This window comes from Cupressus sempervirens, chromosome 4 (assembly GCF_028749045.1).
Source record: "Cupressus sempervirens isolate cs-2001-9-10 chromosome 4, ASM2874904v1, whole genome shotgun sequence".
Taxonomy (NCBI): Eukaryota; Viridiplantae; Streptophyta; class Pinopsida; order Cupressales; family Cupressaceae; genus Cupressus; species Cupressus sempervirens.
The window spans coordinates 374392851-374418765 of record NC_143121.1 but is presented as its reverse complement, the minus strand read 5'-3'; the positions used below and the strand labels follow the sequence as shown (position 1 = coordinate 374418765).

The 25915-nt window shown below is 35.3% G+C and overlaps 1 protein-coding gene across 4 annotated transcripts in view; it reads left to right on the top strand.

Moving 5' to 3' along the window:
• Window positions 1-25915, top strand: part of LOC149561635 (glutamate--glyoxylate aminotransferase 2-like) — a 201690-nt gene that overhangs the window by 115568 nt on the left and 60207 nt on the right. For all 4 annotated transcript variants that reach the window (XM_089825216.1, XM_089825214.1, XM_089825217.1 and 1 more), the window contains exons 7-9: window positions 10042-10200; window positions 10503-10676; window positions 10777-10908. In XM_089825216.1, coding sequence (XP_089681342.1) covers window positions 10042-10200; window positions 10503-10676; window positions 10777-10908 — 465 coding nt within the window. The remainder of the gene's footprint in view (window positions 1-10041; window positions 10201-10502; window positions 10677-10776; window positions 10909-25915) is intronic.

The window sequence follows — 25915 nt, the reverse complement described above, 5'->3', positions numbered from 1 at the left end:
TTAACTTATCACAATCTGTGATTTGAAAAAGATATTTTTAAAGATTGCAAAATTTATTGATTAAATAATTAACTTAATCATATCTGATTTCTCTTTTGTGTTCTTGCATATTCATTCCACCTCTTCACCATTTCATGGCTTCTTTGCCGGTGAATTCCTTGGTGTCTGTAAGATTATGAGTATTCTGTTATTATTTACACCTCTTCACCATTTCATGGCATCTTCGCCGATGAATCCTAGGTGTTCGAGAATCTATAGTATTCTAATTCTTGTTTGGAAATTGTGATAGCATGGTTTTTGATGCTGGTTCATACAAACATTTAAATTGCTACAGCTACCGTTGAATTTGAAATGATAATACATTCCACAGAGATAATACTAGGAAGATCCCGATGACTCTATGGGATTGCAAGAGATTAACAACAAAGTATTTGATTCAAAGAAAGTATAGTCAGCTATAAGAAATCTTATGACATACAAATGCATGTAGTATCTTATTCACAGTCCTAGAAATGCATATCCAGCTGCAATTCAGACTTAAACTTCAGAGTAGAAGGGATACGAAAACTTATAGTGTATCAATCAAAGTCCTAGCTCTGTGAAGCCGACTATAGTCGGTCTTAAACTTGGGAAAGAAAGGAATAAAGAAACACAAAGCATGACCTAAGAGCGGCTTGAGGGTTGTTTGGCATGGCTCCTTTTGTCCTTGGCTGTAACTCTTGTTGGGTACTTGTTTCACTTGCTAGTTGAGACTTGTTGGCAGATTTCCTTCATTGGTGGATTAAGGGGAAAACAAGGCAATATTGGTTTATGAAATCGGGATGATTGTTCAGTTGGAAATGGTTATACTCGGCTTGAAAAGTAGAAGTATCAGACAGGAGAAGGAATGATGTTTGCCTTGGTTGATTCACGACTTCTTTAAAGGCTTGCTGAGACTCCTCGGCTTCTATCAGTTTCCAGGATGTCTATTCGAATGCCCAAGCATTAATTCGATTAAAACAAAAAGAGGAAAAATCAATACAAGGTTGGAAGATAAAGTTGGAAAGATTATAAGACAATTCGAATCGCCAAATATTAAATTGATTAATCATGCCAAGTGTTAATCGGCTAAAAGCAAGGAATAATAAAATGGAAAGAATGCAGTTGGAAGATTATAATTCGAATATTGTTATAATTAATATTTACATACGTATATGTAAATATATTAATGTGGTGACATCATTTTATTAAATTATTATAATATAATGGTGCCATTTCATTTTTATATCTATATGTATGTATATACAAATATTATAATAATATGGTGAAAGATCATTAAAAATCCTCTTGAGGTACGTTTTATATTTTAATTCAATTGTTTATGTTTCTCAAATTATTTATTTAAATAGCTCATGCAAGTCCCATAGTTGTATCCTGTTTCAAGTGGCTAGGTCCTCAACCCATCTATTCAGTGATGGTGATGCTCTTGTGCCTTATTTTTTTTTGACAATGCTTCCACCCCTTCAACGTGTTTTCTGTAAGGAAATTCTCCGGAATTAAATCATATTATCATAACAAGTTATAAATAATCATAACGGCTAACTGCCTTTTCAATTCCATGAATTCGTGATAATAAATCAACTAGCCTGTTATCTTCACATGAAATTATAACAACAAACCATCTTATCATTTCAGAGGATTATAACCAAGTTAACTGTCAACTAACTTCATGTGAACCTCAATGTTGTCAAAAATTGGGATGTAACACTCTCCCTAAAGTGAAAGTTGATCATTTTAGAAAGAAACTTGGCTCGATTGAAATGTAAGTTTATGAAATTGAGTATCAACTTTGTAAATTTGTATTATTTAAATAAAGATGCTTAAAGTGTTAACTCTTTTGTCATATGTGTGACTCTATGACTCATGGGCCTACCCTATGTTCATTATTTAATGTGATAATCTTTTATAATGAAATATTGATTCTGATAATACAAAGAGATGACTTTGTTATTATTAGATTACTGTCATGATGAATATCATGTGACTTGATATTCAAGGAAAAATCATGATAGTTAAAAGAGCATGTTGATGGATATCATGTGACTTGATGTATGTTGAAGATCAATATGTTCAAATTAATGGTGGATATTATGTAACTTAATATCTATGAATGTACCATGATGTTTTATGGTGGATATCATGTGACTTGATATTTGTATACACACCATAACTAGAAAGAATATCATGAGACTTGATTTTCTTATATATATCTTGAGGATATTACTTTTCATATAAAGAACTTAAATATATATGCACTTTGTCTTTCCTAGCTAAGACGGTTGTTAATGCATGTAGCTTTGGTTTGACATTACTGTGATAAGCACATACGTATGTATATACGCACAACAACATGATGCACACGCTGTTATGTGTATATGCATACGTACATGCTGTTGTACCTTCCACAGCCTGCAACCGATGAGATGTATTTTGTTCCGAGATCATTAAGGCATGATCAAGATTATTTTTGGTTCCTTTGATGTTTAGATCATGATTGATCTATCCTTTATATTGGGCCGCAGATGTAATGATTGGTTATACATTTAATCACTGTGTTTATGAAAGTAACTAATCATGAGTATTAGTTAACAATGAACGGGTGTGAGAATGAATGTCCATGTCTCCAATTGGAGACATGGCCATTCATCCTCACACCCCTTCCATTGGTATTCATCCAATTTGCCCGATGTAATCTTGGCATCGAAATCTATTAATGCAAGCACTCTAAAAGGATTGAAGATAATTCTGAGTTTGATAATACTTCATTTCTGTTATTACTGCACAAATGTTTGCAGATTCTGGAAGTGATTCAAAACATTGGTGTTATTGTTTGTACTTGCAACAAAATTCTGCAATCAATTAAATCTGTTTATAAAATTTACATGGTATTGAAGCTTGGCCAAGGAAAGATCACACTAAGTTTATAAGGATCAGATTTTATTTCAAATAACAGTCCTCCCCCTCTTTACAAAGATGACAAACACAATGAGATTTGAACATTACCTTGAAAGTGCATAAACACTAGAAAATATCTCTTTATATTCCAATGTTTATACACATCATCCCCGCAGTCTTTATTTTCGTGTTCGATCGCACAATGATTCTAATTGCACTTGCATCTTGCCATTGGTTGTGTGCTCAGTAATTGTTAATATGACTTCAACATTCCACAGCACTATCCTTTACAAATCTTGAGGTTATCGTTTGTTATGGATGCCTTGTATTTTAGTTCCACCTTCAACATCATCAGTATCTCAAACTCTGTGATACTGCTGTATGTATACTGCATGTGCATCTCTGCAAGGTTTGCTTGATCATACCATTAGCGTGGCTTCAAACAATTATTCAAAAAGTGACGGGATTTCTGTATTGCCGATTATGTATTTCTTACAATAACTGCATACGTTGTTGTCTTTGAGTTGATCTAATCAATCGCTGGGTTATATGGCTCTCATCATATGTTTTTATCGACCTGTTACTATCGAATATATTTGCTGTATAATCTTACCAACTGCCATGACTTGCTGCTGGACTTCCAGATTCAACTATCTCTTGGTACTCTAGCTTCATATCATTGAATTATAGTTTTATTGATCGCTCTAAATATGGTATGGCTTGTGTTTGATATGAATATAAATTTTTCTTTTTTCATAAGCTTCATTTTAATAATGGTATCGTGACATTCTTATCACTGTCTGAAGTTGCTCAGAATATTTCAGTCAATCATGCCAAATACACCTTTAATGTACCTGTCCAACACTGTGCTTGATGCCACTTATGTATTACTCATACTCTTACTTCAGCCTTCCACGCTATCATGTCTAATCACACCTCAGCAAATTGCATTTCCCGTACCTTCATTTGAATCGTTAACGATGCCAAACACTTTGATGATTTCCTGCAAAATATCATTAGTAGTGTATTTGATGTGGATGCGTTTATTTTCTTTTTGACTTTCAATGTCACTGCTGATGACCTCTGTATCTCCAGTACTAACTCATTGCCATCTCTCTTTTCAACTCTTATTATTTAGTTTGTGAACTGTCGAAATATCATTGTCAGACTCAATATAGCCATCATCTTTCATCAAGCTTCTATTAGGCTTCCTCAATTGGTTTAATAATAATTCATATCCATATTATCTTCTGTCACTGCCTATACTAGAGACTTCAGTTTCAGTAGACTTTGCATCTTCATTGGCTACTATGGTCCTTGTGGCTATGATAGCTTAATTGTCTCATTGGTGAATCTTCCAATGAGTACTGTCAAGATGACTTATATTGCTGGACTTATATGCAGATCTTAGGCTTGGAATCTTTGTATATGCTACTGTTTTCTTGTATCCTTCTTACCTCAACTGATTCATTAGTAACTTCTTTGGATATTGCAAATGGTAATACTTATGTTAAAGTAACTAAGATCATTTCTGCAAATGTATAATCATGGCCATTTTAATTGATGATTTCCAAATGCAGATTTGGATCTCATATAAATATGAGAAGAGGAGTAATGTCTCTTCAAAAGAAATGTCCCTATAGTTAATCATCTTTAGTTAACTATATGTATATATGTAATATTAATATATTAACCATATATGTAATATATTATTATATTATTATACTATTATATAATAATATATAATATAAATTATATTACATATATAATATATTAAATATATATTTTTCTTATCAATAATATAAGACATAAAACAATGTTCATATAAATAGTGAATACAAATACTCAATGCAATGAGTATATCACTTCGACTGATGCTATACTTCAACACTCCCTCTTAGCAAGGGAGAAGTGGAAAAAATATTTTATGAGCTATCAGTATCAAGGATATCTATATACTATATATCTGACTTTAACACTCTGAAATAGTTACTTGTCAAATAACTACAATCACAATGTTATGAATACTATCATAACATATATTATGATCTCTAATTGTTTGAAACAATATCTAGAGTAATCATAATGCTTTCGTTATTAATGACTTTCGGCGTATCCGGAACAAAACTGTCATAATAATAGGCCTATCATTTGCAAGATCATCATCTTACAAAGATTACCTTCTGTTTGTTTGTTATCATGGTGTCTAGCAAAATCCGGCCCAAAGAACCATGATAACTGGTCTACCATTTATAAGATTGTCATCTTATAATGGTTACCTTCTATTTATGTATGTCAATGAAAGATCGTCTCCTCTCATTACATATCATATGTGAAATAGTAACCACCATGAACTTAGTCAGAGTGTGGTACAAAGGGTTTTCACCTCATACTTCTCTCTTATAGAAGTACATTGATTTTACAATCTTTTATATGCTTGCATTTATATGATTAAATATATAATATTGCAATTCTTCATTTTATAAAAATAACATAATACTCTATTTACTAAGAAATAAATAAAATAAGTTCATAAAGTACTTACCTCTTAATACTCTTCTACTTAATCAATATCTCTAGTATTAGGATAGCATATGACTTTATAATTCAACTTTGAAATTAATTTTATATCAATATATCTATATATATTTCATAATTATTTCATTTACTAAAACATCATACCTTTTCCATTTTTCTTCATCGGGTTTGTGTTTGATACTTTATTTGATGACTCCAGTCGTTGATCTCCATGACTTGGCATGCGCGGTTTTCGAGCTTCTTCATCTCTTGTACGCCCACAAGATTGACGCGGTGTCGATGATCTACTTTGTGCCCTAGAATATCTCCTATTAACATATCGATTGCTTGGTTCTCTCGATTCACTACCAGAGCCTATTGGTGCCTTAGATGCTTCCCTAATGGCTGAAGATGTTCTCGTAGCGCTTGGGGATTTCAGACTCCTCAATAAACCGATTACCTTGTCCTTTTCAAACAGTTCACTCAAGCCTCGCTTTGAAAGACGAGATATGTGGGGATGCTTAGCTAGGCACTCATGCAAACTATGATTTTCACTTTCTAATTCGCTTGCCTCTTCTTTCAAGGAACTCGCACGGATGCCAAAATTATCGAGACACTCTTCAATTGATTGCACATTGTCATTTTCTTCCTCCTTCCTTAGCTTCATTTCGTTAAGGATCTCCTTGTTGGCCATATTTAGGTTGTGCTTGTATAGTCATGAAACAGTTACAAAGATCTATCGGTTATTGCTTGTGCACGTCCACAAGTGTTTAAAGCCCAATCACCCTCGTCTCCATGTTACTATTCACAGATGAACACGATCTAGGTCCAATCAAACTATACCCCCCTGTACAGTGTTATCTCATGGGTATGGAACAATAGGTGAAGGGGAGATGTAGAATCTGTGATTGATTTTGAGGAAAGTCACCGAAGAATCTAACTTGCAGGCTTGGTTGCGTGCATGGCAATTTATTTGATAGCAACAGTTGAATGAAGGGAGAATTCAAACAACGATATATGTGTATCTGGCCATTCCTCTCAAAGTAACCCTTTTCTCCAATTTATCAAATGTACTTGGGTTGATTTGATTATGGGTTATATTGAGCTCTACGTGTTCTATGCAATGACTTTATTCACTCGCTGAGGAGGCCTTTGATTTTTTTTCTTTATTACATTTGCAACTAGGCTTTGATACCATGTTAAATCAACTAAGATTGTTTCTGAAAAATGTATAATCATGGCCATTGTAATTGATGATTTCCAAATGCAGATTTGGATCTCATATAAATATGAGAGAGGAGACACGTCTCTTCAAGAGACATGTCCTTATAGTTAATCATCTTTAGTTAACTATATGTATATATGTAATATTAATATATTAACCATATATGTAATATATTATTATACTATTATATAATAATATATAATATATAATATAAATTATATTACATATATAATATATATATAATTCTTATCAATAATATACGACATAAAACAATGTTCATATAAATCATGAATACAAATACTCGATGAAATGAGTATATCACTTCGACTGATGCTATACTTCAACAACTTATATTTTCCATCACTAATCAATTCCTTATGTCTCTTTGGCAGCGGAAGGCTCACATATACACCACACATCCCCTCTGTTACAAGATAGGAAGTGGTGTTGCATGATCGTCCATCGATCACTAGTCACTCCTCAAGAATCTTTAAATGAATTTTAAAGAGGACTAAGGCCGATATGGAGGTGGTGATATGTTAATGTCATGGAACTGATAAAAGACATAAGTCAAAGTTCATATATAATTACAAATTAATTATATATATATATCTATATATATATATATATATATATATATATATTGGCATCATGTTATTTGATGTCACCTATAATTGTACGTACACCTATGCCTATGTATATATATATACACATATGCATGTAATTTAAAATCACGTGGTTCTCTTTTTTCATTTCAATATATTATTTTAGACACAGACATATGTACGTATATATGGCCATACATGTAGGTGCAATTATAGGTGTTAAAATACCATGTGTCAATATATAGATTCACATACTGACGACAACTTAATGCCACAACAAAAATTAAAAGAAGGTAACATCTCCCTTTCCAATAACTATTTAAATTTTTACTTGCTTTAAGAACTGATTGGGTAGCTGATGATTGTCCAAGGTACATTTTGTGTTGCCTAGCCACTAAATCCTTCATTAGGGTGGTTAGAGCTCATGCTTGGTAATTTGTTAATGGACCTTTTGTTTTGGTGTCCCATTCCTTAAATCCCATTTAGAAATGCTTCCCCCCTTCATTTGCTCCCGCATCCAAAAGAATATTTCCATGATAATAATATGTGTCTTCATTTTAAATCAAGATAGCCAAAAACAACAAGAACTCATAAGTGTCACAACGGCTAACCACCATTACCACTAACATTTATCTTAAAATATAAACATTCATTTTTTAGTTGAAATAGCAATAAACAACTAACAAATCATTTTCACATGAATCAAAATGGTTAACCATAAGTTCCATTTCACGAAATCATGACATTTGAGAGTTTTTACTAACCATTACAACGGCTAAAAGATTATTCTAAAAGATCAAAAATTTGGGATGTAACAGAAATTTTTAAAATGTAGCAATTTTTCAAATATTTATACGATAAACCATAACATGCATAAGTCATTGACCATATATTAAATAAATCGTTAACACACAACATTATAATTGAGTTGAAAGTTTGAATGAGAGTCAAACAAATTAATGAATGTCAAAGCTCAAAATTAATTTGCTTCCATAATTAATTTTCAATGTGCTATATGATGAAAAATTAAAATATACAGGAAATGCTGAAAGGCTGCAAGTTGAACTAAGGAGTCTCAGAGACATAGTGATAGAACATATAAGCTGCCCCTAAGGGTATCGGCCAATAATATATCGAAATTGGAGTCTGATTCTAAGCCATTGCCACTAAAAGGGAGACTGGCCCATCCAATGGAGATTGACTTAATTCTTCTTATGTCCCCTTCTCATCAATTTAGGTGGCATCTTTGGTATCAATATCTCACCATAAAATTGTAGTCTATTGATAATTTGAAATTGGCAATCTTAAAGGCACAAAGCACTATGCATGGCCACCAACTTCTTTGCTTGTCTAGAGGTAAGTCTATTCCTTTTGATGGAGTGGATGAAGCCATATGTGGGCAGTTCCTGTTTACAATAGAGGTATTGGCAATCTATGAGAGGAGGTGATCAATGATCCTTGACTTTGGTCCTCGCCATCCCATGTACACCATCCAATATGATTATTTTGAGCTAATGTAGCTCTATCTATCCTTTCTTTTGGTTTGTTAATGTTGGGCTGCAAAGATCAGTAAAGTCATTGTGTTGGAAGTATTGACAACTCCTCATTAAATAGATCTCTTGAAGCTTGAAGGACCTTCAATAACCCATGTTTCACCTCTCCCTCATCACAAGGAGGTAACCTTTTAGCGTACCATTTGGGATTTTAAGAAAAGGATGCCATATGAAGCAGGGTGTTTATAGTGTTCCACTACTGCATCACAGTGGGCTTAATATGCTACTGATATAATCCCAAAAGTTAAGAATAAAAGAATCAAGTTTTTGATTTTAGACCTGTTTCTTTTTTAAAATACTTGAATGGCTGTGGTGACAATTGGTTGTCCTTGGGATAGTTAGCCATCTTTAGGATAGTTGAGGGATGTACTAGCCATCTCGGTGATGTCCAATTTCCTGTTCACCAGCCTAGTCTTGAAATTATTTCCATAGCATGCATATTTTGTTATAGTTCTCTGATTTTTTTTGGGAATTTACACTTTTAACAATGTCGTGGTTAGTGAAGCAACAAGAATGATCATTTAAGGGTAGAATTTTTGTATTCAACATTTTTTGGGTGATAAATGATTCAATGTAAACAGGAGGCAAAATTAGAATATTTATGCATTATGAAATGTTTAATTTTCAGCAGATTCATGGTACTTGACAGTGAAAAACTGTATTTTTTCATCTGTTTATTGTCTATTATAATTGTTATTTATCTGGTACAAGTTTTCTGTTTAACTTCTCATGGAAAGGGTTGCTGTAGAATTTATGATCTTTTAAACCTGATATTCTATAGCACAAATTGCATAGATGTGCACTTTATAACTAACCGATACTTTTTTTCTGAACAATAAATGGATGCCCCAGCTTGCTCAATTGCACTGTTACCAGTGAGCAATATCCTCACCGAAACATTTCATAGGAATATTCCTGAGTGACTTACTGGGATGAATAATGTACAATGCCTAAGAAAATTTTGATACCAATGGAGAACATGTTTCATATAAATCTTTATAATACCCCATAGTATCTGCATTTCTCTCACCTATACTCTACCAAATTTAACCCTGTTTGAATTTTGTTCATGGTTCATATCTGTTCTGCAGAAAAGTACAGTTTCACGATTTGCCATTGAAGGATTTTTAGTTTATTTTTGCACGTCTTATATTCTTAGTGTGCTATTCTGAATAATCTAATGATATTCTTCAACAATAATCTGCAGATTTTAGTTCCAGTTCCACAGTATCCTCTTTACTCGGCAACAATTGCACTTTGTGGTGGTTCGCTTGTACCATATTACTTGGAAGAGTCTGCAAACTGGGGCCTTGACATTGGCCAACTGAGACAGTCAGTTTGGGAAGCACGTCGCAAGGGATTGACTGTAAATATTTCTTTCTAAGGCTAAGGCATACCTGTTTATAGTGCAGAATACAACATTTCATTTTCTGAGACAGAGAGGGGGGTGGTTGGATGTGAGATGGAAAGAGGGGGAGAGAGAGGGGTCATGGGGGAGTGGGTTGAGAGAAAGGGGGAAGGGAGCAATTGATTTCTTCCTCAGCTTCTTTGTTCACATTTTTGAAAGGCATTGAATGGTTTCATTTGCATACTGAACTGAAATAATAGGTAGGCATGATGCTCCATATTTATTAGCATCCTGAACAAATTTGCATTGGGTGTGTACAGGTTAAAGCCATGGTGATCATAAATCCAGGGAATCCAACTGGTCAGTGTCTAAGCGAAGCTAATATCAAGGAAATCCTAGAATTTTGTTACATAGAGAATCTGATATTGTTAGCAGATGAAGTGTATCAACAAAATATTTATCAGGATCAGCGACCATTCATTAGTGCAAAGAAGGTGGTGTTTTTATTCTGGTGTTGCAAACGAGATTTCAGGACCTATAAATTTAAGTCTCATATGTTACACTAAATTGTAATATCCTTCATGAACTGTGTAGATGTTGATGAATATGGGCCTACCTTTCAGTAAAGAAGTCCAACTTGTGTCATATCATACTGTTTCAAAAGGATACTGGGGTGAGTGCGGGCAACGTGGAGGTTATTTTGAAATGACAAACATTCCTCCAAAGGTATGGTTATAATTATTATTTATATATATATTTTTAACTCAAATAAATCTAATTTATCAAGCTTACACAACAATATTTCTAGCATCTTTATCCTTGAGAGGTGACAATTACATTTATATCACATTTTATCATAGAATTAGCAATCCTTTATCTTGATTCAGAAGGAATTATCTGGGAATTACTAGATTTGTTCAATTTACTTTATTGACAAGTCTGTGAAACGAGATCATTATGATCACAAATATTGGTGAAACTTAATTCATAAATGAACAAAATAATAAACTAGTCAAATGGCTTGAGAATGACATTTTTAGCAGAAAATATGTTGATCTTGTTGAGCATGCTTTAAAGTTGATGTACTGATTTACTCATTGGCCCATAATATTATAAGTGTGATGTTAAATACAACGTCAATGTCTGTTGGATGTACCTCTCTGTATATCAATATTTATTTCCCCTGTTCCTGTGTATCTGGATGGACTGTTTGTAGGAGTGGTTGAATTTATGTTGTCACATGAACTAGAGGAAGCAACCCAGTGAAGAGAAGGCTAAGAAATGAAGGAATAGGTAATAGGTAGATCAAAAAGCATTGCTTTCTAAAATTCTCAGGTACCCTATAAATAAAATGACAAATAGAAGCTTAAACGTGTGAGGCAGAAAATAGAAATCAGAAAGGCCAAACATGCACAAGAAGATAAGAAGATTGTTCAATTAAACTAAGGGTTCAGGAATCATGAACAAAAGCTTTTCATTTTTTCTAAGTGAATGGGTACAAGTAAGAGTAGTCAAGAATTTAGTTGCTTATAGTGTGTCAGTTCAGAATAATATTGAATGGTGAAATTGAAGGAAAAATAATGGTACTATAAAATCATAAACATATAATAGAGGGGGTTATAAAATAACAAACCCTATTGCAAAATTTGAGAATCTTAGTATGAATGAAGATAATGCCTGAACTGCTAGACTCATTTAGCTCATACAAGAGGACCCTGACCCACCTTATATACACGGATTTATTCTAATCATTTTGATAACTGATTAGACTCTACATCCCCTAGTGCTACTGGAATCTCCTTGTGCTCAATTATCTTCTGTTCTATAAGACATGGCATTTTGTACAAACACAAGATTCTCTTCACTCCTAGAGGTAAGACAGATTCATAATAACTCATGAAGTAAAATATAGAGATCAATACTAAAAGCATACACTATTCTTAGTGATATATAATTCATGATCAATATTCATAATATAATAATAGAAACTTATCTGAAAATTGCATAGTATGAGTAACCTCCTCAATTAATGTAAAGTTTCTGCAAATTCTACTAAAACAAACTGATATAAAACCTTTATAGTGCTGGAGATGAACTTGATCAGTTAAGGATGATATATTAGTGCTTCTTACTGAGATAATAATTCTGCAATAATATACATTCTGCTATAAATTCGAATGAGGCAGAGAATGCTAAAGGAACAGACTTCTTGTTCTTGTGTGTCCTTTATCCACATCCCTATCTCATATATATAGGGCACCCAAGAGTCATGTCTTGAGAAAAGACATAACTCTTCCTAGGTCGGCCCTACAAACCAAAGGATAAGTTAGCCCAGATCGGCGTCTCATTTAAAACAGATTTAGTTAGTAAACGTACTAACGCTAAATATGAAAATTAAAACGGTAACAAATGCTCTAAGAGGGATGCCGATTAGGTAAATATCATAAGGCATTTAATAGGTTAAATCCATACAAAGGATATTAATGCATTGCTAGATCTGTAGGATCAGCAGTCTAGACCATTATGTTATCAGAGTTATTTTAGGATTATCACTCCCTCTTAACTTGATAATGATAATGAGAGATAATCATATCTAGCAACATCAATTATGATGAATAAGCATAGATTGATGCTATATATCTATCTGAATCCTCTAAGCATGTGGTATCATTGAACACATGAGATAATGTCATATTACCATACTTGTGATATGACTTATTTCTTATACTTGTGATAACAGAATTGCATGGAATGCAATATATAGGATAAAATCTGGAGAATGGTTAAATTCTTCCTTTATCCAAGTTGTGTATCATCAGTATTGGCAGCCCTATATCACAACATGACCCTGAGTTAAGATCTACAAGAACATAGGATAAACTCTGGAGAATAATAAAATTCTTCCTTTATCCAAGTTGTGACTCATAGGCATAGAAATGTCTACATTACAAAAGATCTTGAACTCATCTAGATTTGACAGTAGTTCTCTACTATTCAGCACATTATCTAAGAGATCGTCTTCTCTCACACTGTCTCAGAGATCGTCACCTCTTAAATAATGAATACAAACGGTGGAGCCCATAACAATCAATAGCTTGACAATAAAATTATTTTATTAATAATTTTAAAGAATACAAAATGTTTCATAATTCAACCATACCAAGTCTTTTCCTGAAGTGATCTATCTTCACTTGAGAGAGAGAGGTTTGGTAAGAATATTTACTGTTTGATCTACAATACAAATGTATTCTAATTTTATGGTATTCTTGGCTACCATATCTTTAACATAATGGTAAGGAATTTCAATATGCTTGGACTTGTAATGAAAAACTAGATCCACAAAAAGCTTGATGGAACTCTGATTATCACAATGAATAATCGTAGGACTCATGGCTTGATCAAATAATCCCACAAGTAATTTTATAAGCCAAATTGCTTCCTGAGAGGCCATTGCTATGGCAATGTATTCGGCTTCTGTGGAACTTTGTGCTATTGATGATTGCTTTTTGCATATCCATAATATCATCACTGATCCTAAACTGAAACAACGTCCTGAAATATTGTTTCTATCCTAAACACTTCCACCCCAATTAGAGTCTGTGAATCCATGTAAATCCAAGTCAACTTTCTCTTATTTGAGCCCAAGGTTAAGAGTGCCTTGTAAGTGTCTCATAATGTGTTTGATTGCAACTAGGTGAATCTCCTTTGGCTCACACATAAATTGACTCATGGCATTAACAACATAGCAAATATCAGGTCTTGTATTTACCACGTACATAAGGGACCCACTCATCTGTCTATAGAGAGTAGAATCTATAGAAGGTAATTTTTTTCTGCTTCCTTAAGTTTATGTAGATTAGTCTCCATTGGAGAAAACATAGACTTGCAGTTTCGCATTTCAAATCTCTTCAAGATATCTAATGTATACTTTCCTTGATTAAGTATGATGCTCTCAGAATTCTGCCATACTTCCAGTCCTAGGAAGTAATGAAGGAGTCCCAAATCTTTCATCTCAAATTCTCTGATTAGATCTTTCTTGTATTGATCTATGAGATGATCATCACCTGTTATTAGTAAATCATCAACAGATAGTATCAAAATTACCATATCATCTTTATCCCTTTTATAATATAGATTTGGATCAGCTTCATTCTTGGAGAACCCTAAGCCAGTAAAATACTTATCAATTCTTTCATACCAACACCCTTGGAGCCTGTTTAAGTCCATAGAGAGCTTTCTTGAGCCTAGAAACAAAAACTTTAGGGTTATGAGTTTCAAATCCTTCAGGTTGCTCCAAATATACCTCTTCTGTAATTTTTCCATTCAGAAATGTTGTTTTTACATCCATTTGATGTACTTTCCATCCCTTTGATGTTGCAATAGCTAATACCGCTCTTACAGAAGTGTATCTGGCAATAGGAGCAAAGATTTCTTCATAATCAATCCCCTCCTTCTGAGAGAGTCCCTTAGCTATGAATCAGGCTTTATATTTTTCAATGCTACCGTCTGCAACATGCTTGATTTTAAATATCCACTTAGAAGAAATAACGGATTTTTCCTAAGGTCTTGGAACAATTTTCAAACATCATTCTTCATAATGGAACGGTGTTCTTCCGTCATCGCATCTTTCCAAGTTGTATGATTAATAGCATTTGAAACATTGGTTTGTTCTGATTTAGATAAATCAGTCATGTCTGTTGCATAACTAGAAAATCGTTTGGGTCTTTTGCTTTCTCTGAAGGTTCTAGATGGTGCAGCAAACTCTTGTGCTTCTTATACTATCTTAATGGCCCAAAGTGGTCCTTTCTGTGAATTTTGAGTTTTCTCAAGATTAAGATCTTGAATTTCATTTTCAATTTCTTCAATGTTCTCCCTCTGAAACTCGGATTCAATATTTTCTTCAAAACTAAGGGAGAGGGATCTTCAGAATTTAGGGCTCTTTTGAATGCTAAATCTTCTTCAAATATTACATCCCTACTAAGTTCAATTTTTTTTTGATCAGGTATGAAAATCTTATATGCTTTAGATGTTTCACTATACCCGACAAAAATACCTTTCCTCTTGAAGGGTTCTAACTTGGTTCTTTTTTCTTTAGGAACATGTATATATACTGGGCACCCCAAAAATCCTAATGTGACTTATATTGGGTTTAACCTTAGTAAAAACTTCATCAGGAGTTTTATCTTTAAGGTAGGAGTGAGGACTCCTATTTTGAATATAGATAGTAGCACAAGAGGCTTCAGCCCAAAGATAATATTCTAAATTTTGATCAAATATCATAGCTCTTGTTGCTTCTATAATTGTTCTATTTTTCCTTTCTACTACCCCATTTTGTTGTGGGTTATAAGGAGCTGTATACTCCCTTTTAATTCCTTTTTCTTTACAAAACTCTTTAAACAAGTCTGAAGTGTATTCCCCTCCACTATCAGTCGTAAGAGTTTTAATTTTGTGTCCTAACAAGTTTTTAGTTAAGGTTTTGAATTCTTTAAATCTCTTAAGGATTTTTTCCGATTCTTTACACTTTAAGAAGTAAATCTAAGTTTTCCTAGAGAAGTCATTTATAAAGAGTATAATCCTCCAAGAGAAGGAACAGACACAAGTCCACATAAATTTGAGTGGATTAATTCCAAAATATTGTTATTTTTTCTAGTGCTATCATGAAATGGACTTTTGGTGTTCTTACCCAGAGTGCATCCTTTGCATAAGTTTGAGTGATCTTTAGTCAACTTAGGTAAACCAGTTACCATCTTTTCCATAGTTGATAAGGTTTTGAAATTTAGATGACCTAACCTTCTGTGCCATATTTTGTTTATATCAGCAGCTTCATGAATTAAGGCTTGATTAGGTTAACTAGGTTCTATATTTAATTCATACAAGTATCCCTTTCTTTGACCAATCAACTTTGATTTCTTAAATGAAGAGTCCTTAGACCAGGTCAATACTTTAGCATCCATGAATGCAACATTATGTCCATCATCTTCAAGTGCTGTAATAGAGATTAGGTTCCTTTTTATTGTTGGTACATAGAGTAGTCCTTTGAGATATAGAACACTATCCGACTTCATTTTCAGGGTGCAATTTCCAATTCCTTTGACAGAATGTGCTGAATTATCACCGATGGTGACTTCGCCATCAATTTTTTCTGATATAGAGTCTAGTGCTTCTTTGTATCCTGTAATATGTCGAGATGATCCACTATCAATCACCCATGTCTCACTTGAGACTTAATTTTATATTGCCAAGTACAATACATGATTCTCAGGATCATAGTTATCTTCTTTCCTAGTAATGTTTGTACAGTTTACTTGCTGCTTAAAATTCTCAAGGCAATTAGATCTCTAGTGTCCAAATTTTTCGCATTTGAAGCATTTTATTTTGGATAGATATTTCGTAGGTTTGTCATTCTTTTGATTATCATTTTTCTTCTTGAAGTGCTTCTTCTTACTTTTATAGGAATTTGTGTTGAGAACATAAAGTTCCTCATCTTCAATTTTCAACTTTCCCCCTTTCTTAAGTTTTCTAGATTTGTCGTGAATACAATCTCCCTTAAGTTTATTGAAGTCAGGAAGATTGTCTCTAGCACTAATTCCTTGTGCAAACGTTTCCCATGAATTTGGTAACCCATCTATAGCCATCAGTGTTAGTTCCTTGTCATCAATTATGGTTCCTATACTTGCAACCCTCTTAGCCTGCCAACCCTTAGGAAGTAGGAATTCATCGATTCTCCCTTCTTTATCTGTATATGATTTAGTTGCTTTTTTAGTACGAGGACTAGTTGCATTGTTGACCTCATATGCATTTAATAATGCATTCATCATATTAAATTTTGTTTGATGTTTTGTTAGCATGGGTACTATTTCATTTTTCACTCCAACTAATATGATCTGCATGGCTTTCCTGTTTGCTTTACTCCAAATAGTTTTATTACTTCAGCAGTAGGTTGTGTGGATGCTGAATCAACAAATTGTTTTACATTGGCTTTCCTGTTTGCTTTACTCCAGATAGTTTTATCAGGTTCAGCAGCAGGTTGTGTGGATGCTGAATCAACAAACTGTTTTACATCATTTTCTTCAAGAATCATCATGATTCTGAATTTACAAGCATCGAAGTGTTCTTTCCCCTCAAACTTGTCCTCCGGTCTGATTGTGTATGCCATAGAAGATAGAAGATGATGCTAGATATATTAAGTCTGATTGTTTAATTTGCAGAGCCTAGGTTTGACTACCAGAGCTCTGATACCATGTAAAGTTTCTACAAATTCTACTAAAACAAACTGATAGAAAACCTTTCTAGTGCTAGAGATTAACTTGATCAGTTAAGGATGATATTTTAGTCATTCTTACTGAGATAATAATTCTGCAATAATATATATTCTGCTACAAATTCAAATGAGGTAGAAAATGCTAAAGGAATAGACTTCTTGTTCTTGTGTGTCCTTTATCCACATCCCTATCTCATATATATAGGGCACCCAAGAGTCATGTCCTAAGAAAGGACATAACTCTTCCTAGGTCGGCCCTACAGCCCAAAGGATAAGTTAGCCCAGATCGGTGTCACATTTAAAACAAATTTAGTTAGTAAATGTACTAATACTAAATATGACAATTAGAACAATAACAAATGTTCTAAGAGGGACACTGATTAGGTAAATATCATAAGGCATTTAATAGGTTAAATCCATACAAAGGATACTAATGCATTGCTAGATCTGTAGGATGAGTAGCCCAAACCTTTATGTTATAAGAGTTATTTTAGGATTAACAATCAATACTATGAATTTACAACATCTTTACCAATGCCTATAAGAACTTCACATCTTCATAATATGAACCGACAATTTCATGAAATGAATTGGCAAGTGATAACATCAATTTACCACATGACCATGCTGCTAGGTCATCTCATATACCTGACATTACACGTATGAAGCCAAGACATATTATTTATAATCCTCTTCAAGGCACTCTGATCACAATGATAGTGACAACAAAAACCATAAATGGTCGTGAATGAAGCCAAGTCATTCGATGGTGGACAAAATGTTGCCCAATAATTTGTTGTTGTAGGGCTCAATATATACAACAATGTACAACTTGTTGACGCTGTTAGGAATTTCATCTTGCCTATCTTCATCGTAGAATTCTTCAACTTAGCCAAGCGAAACCCTCTTTATTCGACCCCTTGCTGACTTGAAGCTTTTCTATGCCTGCCATGAGGTCATTGATATCAATGAGTGGGAGATGAAAAGATGGTGTATTTGATCCTTAATGGTCACTCCTCATAACAGTTTGATTATTACACAAAACATTTTTATTACTGAGCAGATAACTAGCAAAGGGTAGTGACCTAACCATGGTCACTTTGGTCGATTCATTCCCCCTTTCGTGAAATTCCAAAAACTCCATCTTACTCTATGAATATACCCAGAGATTCCTCCATCCTATCTTTGTTGTGGGCTTTGTTTTTGCCATTAATTTCTTACATGCCCTATCTTTGGAATACAATTATGTCTGGGACATTAAACTTGCATGGACAAAATATTGCTTCAAATTGCTTTGAATGTGTCGCCTTTGCTTGCTTGTCAAATTCTTGAAATAGTTTCATGCAGTCTTTGATCATAGACAAAATCAGTCAGAATGGATGACATGCAATGCTTGCAAAAGAAACCTCATATTATGCATTTGAACAGCTCATTGAGGCATAATGTGATTTAATAGCTAGACACTTACGACCCTTCCATCTCTAGTTACATAATCATCAACAAGAACACTATCTGATAGACATATATGTTGAAATCAATGACAAAACATTAATGCCAAACATTACCAACAACACTTCCAATCGATAATCTCTAACAATCTCCCAACGATCCTTCCAACATTTCATCTATCACAATGCTTGTAATGTCCCTACTTCTAGCTCAAGGAATGAATGCTGGAACCTGCAATAGAATGTTAGCCCATGATAAAAATATACACATTAAAATTCTAGAACATGTTAGAACTAATTAATTAATTAAATAAAAACTAAATTCTATCCTTTACTAACCCTCCTAATCCTTCGGAAGGAATTGTCTAATGAGAACTAATTCTCGATTAGGCAATCCTCATGTGGAAGAGTGTCTCCCTAAGGCCTCTGGGATCTTTGGTAATGATTATGCTCATTACAACACTACTTGGTAGAGATCCCACCTCTAACCAAGTCGCTTATCTCTAACATATGCATATGATTAATCAATACAATATATTATATATTGTCTCTAAGAGATTTCATTTAAATCTCTCTCTCGTATTCCAATCCCAATATTAATTTCCAAATATCCTCTAATCTCTAAGTTCTCTTTTAGAAAAACTCAACATCCACAATAGAAGCCCTCTACCAAGATTAAATTGGTCTCTATAAGAGCCATATAGTTCTTATCTCATGTGATTATCAATCGTAGATTGATAATTTTCTCTATGATTACATTTATTTCTACAACATAAGTAAATAAAAATATACCCCTATTTCTTAAATATGGAATTGAATCCTTTCATCAACATATGATTCTTTTTACTGCCCCCACTATTAAAAGGGTTTTGCACTATACCTCTGTGATGGATATAACCTCTTCACTGATAATATTTCTTTAATATTATTATCTTCTTATCTCTAGGACTAGATTATCTCTTACTGGTCGCTGTTATTCTTTATACATGCCAAGTGATTTGTTAATTCCAATCGCTCCTCCTCTGCTTTGTTGTCGGTAAATTCTATATTGTAGCCGACGGGTAGAATTGTATCTGAAAGGGCGCATGACAATTGAGTCACCCCTTCAGGAAAGTATATGTACATTGTCTGTAGGAACTATTGAGACATCATCATAATCATTATTGTAAGCATTGTACTTGGAGTGCATATTGTGTATATGAATAAAGTATCTATTTTGTGTTATATCTTATTGTATTATATGCAATAAGTATCCTTTTACCCTGTACGGTAAACATTTGGCACCGTTGCCAGTCAAACCTGGAACAAAGGAAGTGTTATGAAGATTAATGCTGAATCTGCTTAAAAATATAGGAATAAGGTAAAAGATAAAGATGAGATACACACAACACAGTAAGTATTAATTTTAGCACGATAGGCGAAGTGTAGACAGAAGCTTCAATAGCTTACTGACGGACACCGAGGAGGTGAAGGAGCATAGACGAAGGGAGTGCATTCACCTAGCAAATTGAGGAATGCCGAAGAATTGTTCGAAGAAACTCAACAGCGATTGAATTTGGTGGAAGAGACAAGGGAGGAGTTCCTTAACTTGTATGCACTGAGGGTAGAGAATCCAAACAGAAGGAAAGTAACTCACATGGCTCGAAGTGCCAAAGGAGCATGAGCGTGGAGTGAACTCTTCGTTCCCGCTACACCTGACAAATGGATACAAGTAGAAAATCGAACAACTTTGCTTGAGGAAGATCTTTTCTCATTGGGTAACATGGTTGTCTAAAGTAGGGCAGTGGTTCGAAGCAGCATGGTTGTGCAGAACAACGCGGGTGCTCAAAACAATGCGAGTACATAGCAAGTACCACATAATTAGAAGAAAGTAACAATGGTAGGACCAAAAGAAAAATTGCTGAAGTTCAATGGATCCAATTAGACATTGTAAAACATGTGAATCAATCTGGATAGCGAATGGTGTAACAAACCAAAATGACTGGATCTGACAGTTTCTGGCAAACCTACGGTGTGTAGCAATTGATTGGTTTGTAGATACTAATCCTTAGAGATTAACTACATGGCCAAACGTTAAGAAATAATTCATAGCAGAATTCCGACCATTGAGGGATGATAATGAAATAGTAGTGGAAATATACAGTACAAAATAGGGGAAGAACAAAACAATCCAAAAATATATGCAAGAAGGCTGAAGGAGTTGGTGGGGAAAATGGAGAGCCAACTAGCAAACGGATTAAAGAAATGATGGTTTGTTAAAGGGCTACGACCAACACTAAAGAAAAAGATGAAAATTGTACCTCCATCATCGTACATAGATGCATATAATCGGGCAATGGATCTAGAGAGAGAGCAGAAAACGAGCAAAAAGAAGAAAGACAAATCATCAAACTCAGACGATTCATCTTCTAAAAGTAGCAACAGCGACGAAGAATCAAGTAAGAAAGTTCGAGTGTTGCAGAAAGATATGTTATGGATGATGAAGCAATTTAAAAATTTGAAAAAAATCCTAACTCGGTGAATGGGGAATTGTGGTGTACAGACTGTAAAGAGGAGAGCAACACAAAGGGCTCTTGCCCAAAAAAATCAATTTTGCGATATTTGCTAGATTGCAGGACATTCCACAAAGGAATGCACGTTCAATGTGAAGACAAAAGGACACCAACAACTGTTACTGATGTAGGAAGTGTCCACTACAGGAGCAGGAACAAACATGAACAATGATGCAACCTCAAGAGGATATGTAACAATAACTGGTGCAGACGAGGTGGTAATAATAATAACAATGGGGGTCAAAGCCGGATACTGTACGACTCGAGTAGATGGCCAATGATACAATGTCGTGCGTGCAACTTCTGGGGGCACTTCACTAGAGACTGTACCACAAAGGAAATGCCATAGCTGTTTTGCAGATGGTGCGGTCCGGGAGACCACGAGGATTCAAAATTCCCTAAGCAAGGGGTGAACTTGTTAAGTATCGAAACATATGACGAGGAGATACTAGCCATCACTTGTGAACAAACAAAGAAGGCAATGTACCCAGATGTAGAGGAAAAAAAGAAGAGGTTGCAGCAAGCACGAATAGAGTTGGAAAAACAAATGGAAACAGAAAAATTACAAACAAAAGACACTGCCGGCACCTCGAAGAGGAACTTGGCAGAACAAAATATTATAAGACAGGTAATGCAAATGGAAGTTCTTATGAAGTTAAATGACCTTACAATGCCTTAGTTGCGAACAACGATACTGAACATGACACAACTCCCGAAAGCAACAAAAGAGACAGGAAATGATGGGAGCAGAGCGAATGCAACAAACCCAATGCTACTGGCGCTCACTATGGGAAGACATCCAGCAATAGTATAGATGGGTATCCTAGGAACCGTACTCACAGACACAATCATTGACGGAGGGTCAGCAGTAAACGTACTACAAGAGGATGTATGGAAAAAGTTGGGACAACCTACGTTGTGGCCACCTACATTTCAATTACTCACTACTAATCAACACGAGATCAAGCCTTTAGGGACCTTGATGGCACAACTTGTAACTATCGGCACACAGTCATTACTGTTGGATTTTGTGGTCATACCGTTAAAAAGAAAAGAGTACAATGCCATCCTCGGACGGGGTTGGCTAATACAAGCGAAGGTGAAACATGATTGGAAATGGAATACTCTGTCCATGGAAGGTGGAGGTTGGAGATTTATAATCGACTTGCACACACAAATGGTAGGTGAGGAGGCAGTGTCATCGGATTCTAAAGGCGACGACAAAGGTGATGACGAGGGGAAGAAAAGATTGGAACGTGACGGAGTATTGAGATTGGAAGGAGGGTTGAATGATGATGACCTGGACTTGGTGAACGACTTACCCCATTGGCAGATGGAGGAATACGAGCTCTCTCGTAGCTACAACATGTTAGGAGTCGAAGAGGGAAAAGAAAGGAATGAGTTTCCGAAGTAATATAGTGAAGTGAAGGAGGGAGAAGCACATGTAGATGAAGCATCGAAGCATACGCTTGGTGATGACAAACCTATAAAGTACGAAGAGCCTACTGTAAAAACGATGAACTTAGGAGATGAAGACAATCCGAAAAATATCTTTGTGGGAGATGACGGGAATCTAGTCCTGAACGTAGCAGCATTCAAAATATTTATGGAGTATAAGGACGTGTTTGCGTAGATGTATAAGGATAAAGGAGTACCGCCGGAGTTATGTATCTATCAGATACCTTTGATAGAAGGTGCAGAACTTGTATGGAAGCGGCCGTAGAGGATGAACAAAAACTATGCCACATAGGTCACTGATGAGATCGATCGAATGCTGGAATCAGGAATTATTTGTAGGGTGCAGACAAGTGAGTGGGTATCATTGATTGTGATATTTTTGAAGAAGGATACCACTTAGATAAGAATATACGTAGAAACCCTAAACCCTAAATGCAGTAATGATTAAAGATCCATTCCCGATACCATTCACAGATAGCATTCTGGAAGAAGTTGCGGGGCATAAACTTTATTCATTCATGGATGGGTTCTTTAGATACAACTAGATATCCATTGCCGAAGAAGATAGGATGAAAACATTCATAGTGGAAGATGGAGTATATGCCTCTAACAGGATGTCGTTCGACCTATGTAATGCTCCAGCAATGTTCCAAAGAATTATCTTACACATATTTGATAAAATGTCTATTGAAAACTTTAAGGCATTCCTAGAGGATTGGTCAATTTTTAGCGCAGAAGATAAGCATTTAATAACACTTGGAGAATGCATGAAAAAATGCATATGGGTGAGACTGACACTGAATCCGAAGAAGTGCAGGTTCGTGCTGACATAGGGGAAGCTATTAGGACACAGTCTGCAAAGCAGGATTACAGATGGATCCTAACAAAATCCGTGTAATTTTGGATATGCGACCGTCGACAAATGTATCAGAGGTAAAATAACATATTGGATACTACCGAAGGTTCATCAAGAACTTTGTGAAAATATCCTACCCGCTAGACAGACTAACCCGCAAGGGCAAACCTTATAAATGGTAAGCAGAGCAGAATGAAGCTTTTAATGGACTGAAAACAAGGTTGGCCACAACACCGATCTTGGCTTATCCAAACTGGGATAAGGAGTTTCATGTTCATGTTGATGCATCGAACTATGCGATTGGAGCAACACTGGCACAAACATGTGACTACAGACTAGTTCATCCAATATACTTTGCGAGTAGATTGTTATCTAAAGTGGAGAAAAAATACAGTAGGACAGAACGAGAAGCACTCAGAATGGTTTATGCAGTACAAAAATTTAGGCATTATTTACTGGCAGCAACATTCGTATTTTATGTGGATCATCAAGCATATTTTTTGGGAAAAGAGGGGGTAAAAATTTATTCAACTAAAATCAAAGTACAAAGCAAAGGCACACAACCCACAACACAACATATTCATGTCACCCAATAACAGTTTCTCAACAATCCCAATAAACTCAGTAGGTAACTCATCCCTTCCACTAATATCCCACCCATCTACGTTCTCTGAAGCCCACTTCGCCAAACAATCAGCCACTCTGTTCCATTCTCTAGGGATTTGACGAAAGGAGACAGAGTCCAAGGAATTACAAAGACTTAAAGTCTGTTTGACCAAAACAACTAATTGCCAACTAACATTCTGCAAGCTTTGACTATTCAGCATGTCCACAACAATCTGAGAATCAGACTCATAGATGATCCTCTTCAAGCCTAAAGAACAACCTCTCTCAACTGCAGTCTTAATAGCAAGGGCCTCCATCAGATTATTAGAGTATTGACCTTTGTAGATAGAGAAGAGAAAAAGCATACCACCATCATTGTCTCTACCTATGCCCCCAATACCAGCATGACTAGGGTTCCCACAAGAAGAGCCATCCGTATTAATCTTCAAAGTCCCAGCCGGGGGGGGAGTCCACCTCCCATCCCGACAAACCCATTGCTTGCCATGGCGAGGTCTTTTTCCAAGGGTGCCATCACATTTACTATCTCCCAAGTTCAATTTTCGCACAGTAGCAAAATCACCAGGATCAATACTTTCAGACATCACACTTTGCAAAGATGGTCTTCTAAAGCCTACTAAGAATAATCCTCCAAAGATGCAAAATTTTTAACTTGGAGTCACAGAAAATTCTGCAGTTTCACTCCAACCAAAGGTTCCAGAGAATAAGAGATGGCCTGACCATCCAGGCAACTTGCAAAAAAGAAGTCTTCGCTGGAGGTCTGCCCAAACTATCCCAAAAATCAATTGAAGAGGATGTATGAATACAACCATGTCGCCAAGCCTCCCACCATCTGTGCCATATCTCTCTCGAATAGGGGCAAAGAAAAAACAAGTGAAGTACATTCCTCATTGTTTGAATAAAGAAAACAAATAGAAGGTCCTTGAAAACCTCTTTTGCGAAGATTCTCCCAAGTGAGGCATTTGTTCTGAACCAACAACCATAAGAAAAAATTACATTTCGGCCAAGAAAGGTTAAACCAAACCTTCTTCCACTAGTTCACCTCATTTGGACCATGTAGGTTCTTGTCAAGCATAGCATAACCTTGAGCCACAGTAAACTTTCCTTTTGGGCTAGGACTCCAGGCCAAGACATCCTGCTCACGAAGAGAGCTGCAAAACCTACTTTCCAAAGTTTTAGTGAGAATAGCATGGTCCTCATCAGAGCCACCCATGGGCCACTCCTGAGGGTCCTTCCAACAAGTCACCTCCACCTGTCGTAATCGCTTGATCGTCTTAAAGTGCTCCACCGTAAGACATCCAACATTAGTAAAAATGTGGCAAAGAGTCTAAAGCTGGGGAAAGCTAGAAAGAATAGGAGGATGGCCGTCCCAAGAGTCCTGCCAAAATAGGGCATCAGAACCCCTGTTACAAATTCAGAAGAGGCCCACCTTAATAAGTTGAGCTCCCTTCTTAAGAGTGTCCCAAATACAGGAGCCTTTACCAACCAGAGTAAGTCTTGGAACATCAAGACAATCTGCACCTAGAAAATACTT